The 12,520-nt window shown below is 29.4% G+C and overlaps 1 protein-coding gene across 1 annotated transcript in view; it reads right to left on the reverse strand.

Moving 5' to 3' along the window:
• Window positions 1-3,442: 3,442 nt before the first annotated feature.
• Window positions 3,443-12,520, reverse strand: part of LOC131844770 (tachykinin-like peptides receptor 86C) — a 38,856-nt gene continuing 29,778 nt past the window's right edge. The window contains exons 6-7 of the mRNA XM_059193731.1: window positions 5,251-5,394; window positions 3,443-3,468 (exon numbers count right to left, since the gene is read on the reverse strand). Coding sequence (XP_059049714.1) covers window positions 3,443-3,468; window positions 5,251-5,394 — 170 coding nt within the window. The remainder of the gene's footprint in view (window positions 3,469-5,250; window positions 5,395-12,520) is intronic.

Here is a 12,520-nt window from a genome sequence, read left to right on the forward strand (position 1 = left end):
GAAGGCCAACTCCCGCCTAGCGAATACGACTTTAGTCTAAGCGGTAGCGATATCCGCTAGGGGTTCGAACCTCAGGTCTGGCCGTCGTAATTTCGTCCCCCGTTTGAATTGTTCGACGATCGACCGATACGACACACCATCATATACCAAATTAAGCAAAGATTATACTGTGGTGAAATAAAATGTAAATATAACTAAAAATAGTTTTATTTAATATATACTAGTAATAAACAACAAATACCCTAGTTAATACATACATACTTATAAATATAAATATATACATTGCATTAGGGATCGAAGTCAAGACCTGGCGCGTAACTATAGGAAAGTAAGTTAGTGTTAAACCGCTACACGCCAAGTTATCAAATAAAGTATTTGATATAACATTATCGAATTGGTTCAGGGTGTTCCAAGAAACAAACAATAACAAAATATATTCAACATATGGTAATGAGAGTTGGGAAGGCAAAGATATGGAGCCAATATAAAAAAAGTGCGTAAGAATTTATATTGAAAGCTTTTATTGGGTATTTTCATTTTTCGGGTATTCACCCAAGTTTGGGTAGAACAATGAGTCTATTTCTGAACTTTTACTCGGTTAATGTATTATTTTTAAATATATTATTAGTAAACTATTTAATAATTACATAGTTTAATATATTTTAAACCCAACAAACCAGGACATTTTGTCTTGCTGCTGCAAAATTAGAGCCGATTCCACATAAAATAGGATAATGCAAGGATGTTAGAGAGACATATATAATTATGAAAATATTTGACTATTTTTGTTATTCAAAGGATTTACCTACTTTATTGTGGTATAAAATTAATTTGCATCTCTTTTCAAAATAATAAATTATAGTATATATAATTTTAGCGTAATAGTAATATATATATATGTTGATGTGTTATCTACATAAATACTAGAAAATAACTATGGATTACTTAAGTACCAACTGATAAAACTGATGCAAATATTGACGCCATTCGGAAATTTCATAAATATTTATGACTATACTGTGTTGTTAAAATTACCACGAATTAAGACAAAGTTGCAAGTCATATTCATCTGGTCATAACATTGCCATTCCATAAATCATCAATTTTATTAAAATATTAAGTTTTCACTTTTTACATTCTTGCACAAACAAAAAGTAAAACGACTAGGGTTGAAAACATTTTAATATTTATACAAAATACTTCGTATTTGCAATTCAATTGAAGTTTTAATGACTTGAATTTGCCTAATATTCTATTATAATAATATTAGTAAATCTTTTATTGTATCAAAAAACAAAATTAATTATTTATAATGATGAGTGGTCCAGTGGTGCTTTAGTTTCAATGGGCTCATGATCATCATCCCTTTCTGCACATGATTCTTTGTATTAGTATGGGTATCTTCTATAATATGTATATTATGTACATATTTAAAATATATATATATATTGAAGAATTTATATCTAAAGTACAAGTTCTGCTTAGTTTAGAACTAAACGGCGCTATATATTGTATACAATTCTACTCTGTACGTGAAAGTGATACTGAAACCTTTTTTATTCAAACTTAACTATTAGATATTCCTCAGGTGATAGAGCTATAGAACTATGTAGTAGTCATGACCAAAAAGGTTCGCTATTTGTAACCTCTTCCTTTAAAGTTTCATACCGATCTAATCTAAGTTTTATAACTTGAGATTGCGTTCCAAATGAAAAGCCTCCTTCAATCTTTACAAAATAGTTTCTTTAGGATTAACATGCGTACACCTTCAGAATAAGATAAATTTTGAAAATCGATTCAAAGACGAAAATATTGTATCCTACCGCTGAAATGTAGATATAATACATATTGAGTAAATACAATGCAATTAAAAACCATTTACATTCTCCATAAAGCAAAATATCAATAGACGGAGAACTTATTCAGATCTGTGACTGTCTAGTCATAAGCCTCGTTATAGCAATAACAAATTGACAAACAAAAAGATACAAATAATACAGCAACCTAAATGTTAGACAAATTTATTTATCTCAAACTTTAATATTAATTATTTCCTCTGCTGAATCCACATTGACAGTGGAAAATAATTTCAAAAGTGCGTGCTCAAGTTACAGAATAAAGATTATTTCTATTCTATTCCATTACAAATAAATTTTTTTTTGCAATCTGTAAACCATAATTTAGCTGACCAGAACGTGTGAAACGAAATATAGAAGGCGTGCATGGATAGATAGATAAATGTGTTTCCCACATGTGTAGAATAATAAAATGTTCCACTCTTTTACAGGTGTATAGTAGAGGCTCATCGCTATGAAATCAAGAATAAAATATTTCGAATCTCTGTCATTTTTTGTAATCGATCTGTATGTAAAATGTGAATATTCTTTCGTCTCTGCATGCACGACAGCCTAAATGCGAAGCAAAATGCGAAAAAAGATATTTTACAATTATCTAAAGTACTTAACTGTAATATGGAAATATTCAAAAAGGATATATTAAGGTTCGTTAAGAATCGGCAACGCGCGCGTAATAACCCTAGTGTATCAAGCATCTATGTTACAGAATTTATACTCCAGCAATATAAAAAAATGTACAGGTACTAAAAAAACTAATATACAAAATATATACTACCAAAACTAAACAGAACGACGAGACTAAGACATATTCATGAATACAGATATTGTGCAGTGATTGAACTTAAAATAATAAATTTCAATAATTTTAACTACAAATAAGTGTGTGCTAGTTAATATTCTTTTCACTGCTGTTTTAGACTAGTAGAAAATAGTATAAGAACCAACAAAATTACCAAATCTATTTACGTGTATATTTTTTAAAACTTTATTTATTATGCTATTTAAATTTCTTCATTTATATTAAGGGATTCGTTGCTTTCAATATCCACAGACTGCTGACATTCTAAATACAATTTAAATAAATATTTCGTCCAAATATTTAGAGGTTCTGAATTTAATCATTTTTTCTATGGTATTCTTGTAAGTTAAAAATAAAATATCGTTTGTAGTAACATTAAAATAGCTAAAATTACTTACGAGCAATGAATAATTTACTGTGTTTCTGTACAGTAACAATAATTCTAAATATTTATAAATTAATACTTAACTATTTTTAATACTGAAATAGGTCAAGTAACAATTTATATTAATAAATTACAAACTAGTATGATCTGAGCATTATTAAATTTAATGTACAAATAATAATTAAAAAATTGTATTAAATTAAGAAATAAATTAAGTAACAATTCATGAAAATAGACAACTTGATTTCTAACTACAGCACTATTTTAAAGTTCAATTACATATTTTCGATGTATTTAACAACTATTAAATGTGTAACGATATTTAAACACATAAATTAGTTTATACTTTAGTAAAAAACATCACATTTACACTCATGTCTTTTACTTAAAACATTTCCTTATTTACACTTTGCGTCCATGAATGTAGGCTGAAACACAAACACACACGTTATTTAGACATGTTCCAATTAGACAAGAATAGAGTAAATGACAAGAATTACTGATATATATATATTCCATCTTAATAATTATGTAATAATATACTTCATTTATCACTTCATATACCAATCTAAACCCCACTAACCAAACTTTGAACTTTGCTGAAAATATTCAACATAAAAACTGAAACAGGCTCGTATTAAATTGATTACGTGACAGCGCAGTTTGCGCAGTGTTAAAATTTTACCACTTTAATAAACTATTATATAAACAGTATAATTATATAAAACTTTATTTAAAATAGTATGAAAACAACTCTGCAAAAGTCATAACAGCAACCGTTACGTGTGACGTTTTTTAATGCGAGATAATTATAATAAAAACAGTAACCGACGACAAACGACAAAGAAGGAAAAAGTTCGCCAGGCACATTATTATTCAAAAAGTATTTGGACGGAGCGGAAGTTGATTCCGAACATTACAATTAATTAAGACACTTGTTAACTTTCCGTTGTTTGTGCCATCTGCTTTAGAGCTGCCATTTCGTTAAATGTAAAATTAAAGTTGCCTTGAAAAACAAAACTTTAGATAACTAATTTAAACTTGATACTTGTGCATTCGTATGCTCTTCAACATATACTAATGCATATCTTTATTTGTTTATTGAGATATGTAGATATCTGTGATTTAAAATTTAATAAGTAAATATCTCTATAATTTTATTTTAAACAAGCTTCCGACATGGCTTGGATGCACTTATTATAGAGATAGATAATAGATTTCTGTAACTAAACCACAGTTTATGTTATTCTGTCAAAAATGTATCTTTCTACGATTAAAGAATTTGGTAAATAATTACTTTTTTTTACCAATTTAGTTATCCTTTATAAACAAAAATGTAAATATATTATAAAATGTATGTACAGCCTGTACATTAAAAAGGAATTAACACAATCGGATTACACTGTAAAAATTCGTTGTTACGTTATGAGTACACATAAAAAAGTGTATCCATTTAGATTATAATATTTTCTTTGTTATATTATTATTTTGTTGAAATATAAAGAAAACCGCATTTCCGTTACATTACCATTTGCGCTATTGAGTTTAATATACTGCGTACGACAGCTGACATTTCGGATTTTTTATACAAAAGAAATGTATTACGTAAGATTTTTGAAGTCAATGTCAAAGTGAAGTTCTTATCAAACCAATGTTCCTATATTTTCGAACAATCAATTGTTTTGTATACACAAATACAATGAACGTTTGCAAATTATTTACTCAACAGGAACTTGTACATCTACCTGTACTATAAAGTGCAAAATAGACAGAGAAAATGAATGAAATAATTTAATGTTAACAATTATTCAAATCTGTTTAGCAATATTGACGAATAGGCATTGCTTTATTCTTATCTAGATAGAAGAATCAAGCAGTTTAAGGAAAAAGTTGAAGTGGTGTCATATCAACAACTATAAAGATTGATAGAAGATCATGGAAAGCGTTCAGAGCTCGTCGACATGAGCGCAGTTCTTAAATTATGAATGAACTAGCTGCTCGCCTGCACTGGTCTACGTGTATTATATATATAAACCTTCTTCTTGAATTACTCTGTCTATTAAAAAAAACCGCTTTAAAATCCGTTACGTAGTTTTAAAGATTTAAGCATACATAGGGACAGACAGCGACAGCGACTTTGTTTTGTACTGTATAATGATGTTGATTATGATAATTATAATGATGAGATAGAAGAAGTGAAAATATCTCACCATCATAATAGGTGCTGTGGGGGCACCTCGGGCAGCTAGCAAGCAAAGGCGGTCTCTGCGACTGGAGGTCGACTTGCGTTCGACACGACAAGCGCGGCCATCCGCGCACTGCATTTCCTCTTGAGTCTTTGAGCTCCTCTATACCTGTTGAAGTACATACTTTGAGGGAATAATTTTGATTTAATTAAAGCTGACCAAACAGATGTCGTCATTTCAGTCTGTCCTACAGTAGGCTCTAGGATTATGACGTATATTATATGCATGAGGATAATTTAGAGTATTGTGACTTAAGATGACTTTCCTGTGAAGATAAAAACAATCGCTTCTATGAATATCCTCCGATGTCTGTCCCTCACGGATCTAGGCAGCGAACTTTGAAAAAGGGCGAGATCAATAGATCCATATAGGTCGCACTGCCACAGGCACCTAACAATAGCCCAAGAACCCCAATAAAACAAATGTAAGATGATTTCTCCTAGGAAGAGAATAATTAGTAATATGGATTAGTAATCTATCGCTAGTAGGTAATGTAGTAGGTAATTATGTTTAACAACTCTTGGTGAGTTTACCAAAATTGGATAATCTGGTTTCCCGCCAGCGATGGCGAATGCGAATTTATTATGCCTTTCTTATGTATTAAAAAAACCCTATTGAAAATCGACAAAATTTAGTCATACTCTGACCGTATACTCATAAACTTCGTTATTATATTTTATTTAAAGTACTAGAATTAAAAGGGTTCGTTTCAGTGTATATTAACGGCCTCTATGGTGCTAGATGGTGCTGTGTTAATTGTTCTTATTTATTATTATATTAAAATTTATTATTCAAAAAACATAGTTTGTTTTTAAATCGTGTTTTTTTTTGGCATAAATCTTTGAATATAGAGGTAAATTAGAAACTTCATATAATGAAGTCGATTTAGTTTTTTATTAATATTTTTGACGAAAATCTTTGAGTGTACAGTCAAGTTGGAAGCTTCATCTTATGAAGTCGGTCAAAAAGACATGCGTACGAACTGTACAGTCTCTTGCTAGTAAGTAGACTTGTCAAAGTCAATTCGTCACACGAAGCAAGACAAGACAGCCCATGAATATTGATGACATAATTTGAACCGACTGAACTTGTCTTGTGAATTAGTTATACCTAAATTGCTATTATTACCACTGAAATAAAAGTATTTAATGTACAAAAATCTATCTCAATATGTTCTATACTTAGTCAACTGATTTAGGTTTATAATAATAGCTTAAGTTGAAACTAAAGTGATAAGAAGTCACAGATATAATTATTATACATATATCAAACAGACGATACAGCACCTCAATTTTTATAGAAGCTAAGCATGTTTATACAATAGTAGGTACCTCTCTGGATCTAGGGGAATTTTTGTAAAGTTTAATAAAATTCCAATCCGTACTTTTTGCGTGAAAGAATAACAAACATCCATCCATCCAACCATCCACACTCATAAACTTCCACGTTTATAACATTACTAAGATTAAGAATCAAGACTGGTGGCCCTACTGTTCTCTCTCAGTTCAGTTCATGTTACGACAATCTTGATGAGGTTCCGCTGAACTGGTAAATTTCTGTATTTTGTAAAATAAGCGAACTTTATAACTTTAGGTTGCACAACTAATAACAAAAATCTAATGTTATTGAAAGTACTCCTTTTTTTTAACTTAATTTTGATATGCATGTATATGTATACATATAACAAAATTAAATAGTGTAGGAAAAAGTATTATTACAAATAAATGGCTTATGTAAAGCTAACAAAATCTAAATTATAATATTATACTGGAAGGGCTTCATATATTTAGACAGTCGAATAAAAATAAATAAAGTCAAATCAGATTTTATATAAAAAAAGGAATACTTTCACTAACATTTGATTTATGTTATTAGTTGTGCAACCGATACGACTCACTATCACTTCGGTACCATACTTGCCGATTTTCTGACAATTCTAAGTGGTCTTTATTTCTTCTATATGAAACAAAGTGAATATTTTATAAGATTTGGTCTCCATCAACGATAGTTGCACATCCCATAATGGAACCCGAGTGCGATTTTACAATTCAATTTGGAACACGTCTAATATTTATTCTATTTGAGTATTTATTTAATGTGAGCAGTGGAAGAGGACGCAGGTATATATGTAAATAGTAAAACACGAGGCGGATTCACGGATGATATGAGAGCGATTGTCATATCATTAACAAAAATACCGCTAATAATGAAATATCCGCACTAATATTGTAGATAGTAATAATAATAATCTACTCCCAAGCTAAGCAGAGCTTGAGATATGAGTACTAGACTACTGACACATATATATATTTATATTTTGTAGTTTCATAAATAAGATACACAGACAAATTCAGACTAATTCAAACATGAAAATAAATCACGACCATAGGAAGTAAAGTTGTTAAACTGCTAGAATGCTGCGACCGTAAAAACAAGTGTCTCTTTGTCTGTTCCTTACCTTTCCACGACTAACTTGTGGAAGGAGGAGGAAGAGGGGAGAAAATATGCTTTTTATTTTTCTGTATGATTTATACACCTAAATTGTGTTATTCCCTTTTATTTTTGGTGTTTGTATATCTATTGCGTTTATCTTAGACTATTAATCTTAGTGTGTGAAATTATGGAATTCGTAAATTTGTACATAGTAGTAAACAAATAAAATTGTATACAAATAATTTTAATATTTATTCTACGCGATAATCGACCCAAAAAATAATTTACTATGTAAGCATTTTCTTGTGTTATTTTTAAATAAATAAATAATTATATATTCTTTAAATATTATAAGCCTACATATCATTTCTTCTAAAGCGGCAGATTTTGCGTAAATATTAAATATTAATAGATTTAGAAAATATTATATGAAGATAACATAAACTTTTACTTTGCTAACAAACTTTAGAAGGTATAACAATATACAGAAGTATAATATGAATAAAGTTATATTTTATAACCTTCATAAGATATTATTCCAAAAAAAAAACAACAACAAAACAAGGTATAAATTTTTGTTGCTGCATTTGGGCAGGAAAAAAAAATTCTTATAGCATTTTTATAGTAAACAAAAATTGGAGGAGTTTTAAAAGAAACAACACTTGTTTGCTTCTGATTGTATTATTCGGTCCTATACATTATGTTACATTTAAAAATAAACAATTTTACTTCGAAATTTCAATTCGGGAAAACATTAATCATTAAGGCCAGTCTAAATAAAAAGTTTTTACAAACCAGTACGATGTGGTTAGGTCGACTAATCTATATGTAACTAGCTTTTACCTGCGGCTCCGGTCGCATAACTTCATTACTCTCTACCATATGGCGCTGAAGTAGCAAAATGTTGATATTTTATTTTTTATTTCTATAAAAATAATTCGTTTTTTTTTTAATAAAAATCATCATCGTACCTCCAAATACATGTGTACAAAATTTCATTATGATCTCTTCAGTAGTTTTTGCGTGAAATCGTAACAAACATCCCTACTTTCACATTTATAATATTAATAAGGATCCTTCCACTTTTTAGGCTACACCTATCTATATATTTACCCTAACAAGAGTGAGAAATATGTTATTGTAACACTTGATTTTACTGTTTGTCTTTTTGTAATCTTGGTGTATCTCCACCTTAACTCTTACGAATGTTCTCTTGAAAAATAAGACTATTTCTGTAAATAGACACGTATGTAATAAACATAATCGCAACTATAAATAACCTCATTAGGTAATGAAAGAATGTCTCGAATGGGATGTAATGGTGCGGGAAACCCCGCCCTTTCTTTTCTCATTTTAGTAAATTAGTATTTGTTTCCCCGTAACGGAAATTAATAAAATAAATTGAGGTAATGGCAATTTCGTATTATTTAATCATGAAAATAATATTTAATCATTTATAAATCTAGTCATGTATGATGTGACTTTAATTAAGTACTTTTAATGTACTATATATACTGGAAAGACATATTCAGTCATGTACAAAATTTATTAAAAATGTGACCCATTTTTTTGACTTAAACCATAAATCATGACAACTACAATTAATATAGAATATACTACAATCGTAGCAAAAGTAAAACGAGAGCCATCTCATACTGCCTTGGCCTAAAATAATCAATACAATCTTGATAAAATCCAATTAAGAACCAAAACGAGATTAAACCAATTGCTAAAACAAATACCTAAATAAACAAAACATCAGACTTAGCCAAAACATTCGCTAGAAAATAACTAAAGTCATTAAATTAAACAATCTCCATGCAAATAAACTTAAACTTTGAACAAGTCAAGTTTTTAATTCTACCATTCATTCAGAAAACAGATTCAGTACTTACACGAAAAATGAGTAATAAACTGGACAGATTATTACTTAGTAAGTAGCTATTCAAATTCATACACATATGGCGAGGATTATTTGTTCACAAAAATGAAAAAATAAAGCCACGATAATAAGCAACTCTAAATCACATCATCCACAAATCGTAGAACAGTCTCGGGTAGCAAGTAGGGATGTTCCCATATCTACCAGGTATCGATACTTTCTAATTTAAGTAATATTCAAATCACTTTTTAATAGTTATGTAATTACATGAGTATCCCAAAGTATCAATATTCATATCGATAGCTATGAGATAAGTTTATAGAACTATAAAGGTTTTTTTAGATCAAGTATCTTCCGGAATCATGGTGGAATACTCTGCATCTACGGTGCTATGCGCGACGAGGAATGCCGGTTAGCAATACTAGTTCTTCAACAATTTTGTGATTTTCTGGTTGTTAAATAAAGGTCATCAAGTATCGAATCCCATTTGATTTCATGACAATTGTGATCTTAAATTCTACTGATGTCAATTCCAACATCAATAGAATTTAAGAACAAAATAACATTATTTTTGAGCAAAATCCTTTTTACAATGTGACTGAATATCTGAATTCCAATCTAAAATTAGGACATAATATTAAGTAATTTTTAATTTATTTTATAGACATGTATATATTTTAATTTATTATTTTGAATAATAAAATTTTTAATTGTGACAATTATCATAAAAAATGTAATTTATATTGACGTGCTATTGTGTAACGAAATCTGTTACATTTGTGAATAAAATAATATTAATAATAATATATCAATAGTTCTCCTATTGATATATTAATATTCATGATATAATAGCGAATAAATATCGGAAGATGTATTCAGTACCAAAAGTCTAAGGTATCGAACCAAAAGTATGGAGTACTAACGCGTATTTAATTGTATCAGAACATCCCTAGTAGCGATGCTACGTGAAATTTACGAGCAATTGCGAGCATGAGTGAGCTATATTTATGCAAAAATTCTATTGGTTTCAAATTCCTTGAAAATTTACTGTGTAATATAAAACTGTCGGTATATAATTTATTTTTCAGTTGTTTCTTGGGATTTTATAAAAAATACTACCCATGAATTCGTCTGTACAAATTTTCATCCCTTAGTTCAATCTCTTCCCGATTATTCCTCGAGACACAATATATCCCATCTCGATTCCTATGATACCATATACTTTGACATATACATACATATAATTTCATTAGGATCCGCTGAACCATTTTGACGTGAAAAGATTTACTCATTTATATTGCTAGTATGGGTACTGTTCATTTAATCATATTGAATTTCAACTTAACCCATCATTATACTCCTATATTCCTAATAAAAAATAGGATAATAATAACAATATCCCAGGATGATTTACTACACTATCTAGTGTGTGTAAGCGGAGTCTGTGTTATGGTTACTAGACAACTCGTATAAATATATATTTTTTAATAGTATATACATAATATATATAGGAAATACTCAGACCAATCAAACAATTGGATACAAATGTTCATAAGTAAGGCGGTGTGTAAATTGCTAGACTACAGTCCGAAGCCAAGTTGTATTCGAGTTGGCTTCTACAATACACCTAATTTGAGGTTGGTTAAAATTAAAATAAATTACGAATGGTTTCAAATCTTAAGACCATAATACCAACAGAGCGCAAAACAGCTGAAAAACAAATAGAAATAGTAATTAGGCTTCAGAATCCTATACTTAACTATTTTAAAAACTTATATACATACCTATACAAAATTTTGTTTTTCAATAACAAATTTTTGTTTATCAAAATGGCATTACCAAAATAGTAATATACTAATTTTGATTAATTTATACCATCAAAAATATCCTTGCTAAACTATGTAGTAGAAATTTACGAAAATATTGTATAATACTCAAGAAAATATTTTGAAAAAGGTGTCAAAACATAAAAACTATGTATTCGTCCATAATAATACTATAAATTCCTAATTGTTTCTGTTAGTCTGTTTCTTAACTAACCTACATATAACGGCCGGATGGCTCTTAATGAAATTTGACATAACGTACCACGAGGACGGATATAACCTATTAGTCCCCAAGACAAAGCCTACTCCTAATTTCTTGAAATATTTCCTCCCGGCCTAAAACTATAATTTAACTAAACAGTTATAACTGAAGAAAGTTCGTTACAAAATTTGTGATACTGAGGTGAACGAAACCAGACGGAAATCCAATTAGAATCGTATCCCAATCATATTTCATGCATGAAAAAATCGGATAACCTTAGTTGATCTACGATCTTGCCCTTCACTATTGACTTGGCCGAGTTTATCGACATTGACTAATTCGGAAGCTATATTACTTTTATATTTAGGATATTTCTACATATTTATTACTTTCCTAAAAAATCTTTATTTATTATGCGGATTAACCATTCATGGTAATATTAAAAATGTCTCGCTGTTTGTTAGCTTGCGGCTAACAGCAAAATAGATATAAAAAAATTGTTTGCATGAGTACACACAGCCCTTTAAACAATAATACAGTGTAAGAGATAAGGCAGCGAAATTACAGGATATGAGGTATAACATATGCTATACATATATAGCCCTCTGGAATGCCTACGGGATGTCCATGGTACTGTTCATGTATATTATTATATATAAATGACGGTTAGCATTTACCATCAGTTGTTTATCATCACTGTCAGCTTCTTTGCTATTTTAGTTTAACAAAAAATGATAATATTACTAAAATACAAATACTAATTAATTCCGTAGATTACAATTCTATTCAACAATTCGTAAAAATTATATAGAATCTTAAGGATAATCGAATAACGATTTTTTATTTATGCTACGATGATGGCAATCAAGCATACGGCCCATCTGATGGTAA

This window comes from Achroia grisella, unplaced genomic scaffold, assembly GCF_030625045.1.
Source record: "Achroia grisella isolate CSIRO2021 unplaced genomic scaffold, CSIRO_AGI_Agris_v1 utg413, whole genome shotgun sequence".
Taxonomy (NCBI): Eukaryota; Metazoa; Arthropoda; class Insecta; order Lepidoptera; family Pyralidae; genus Achroia; species Achroia grisella.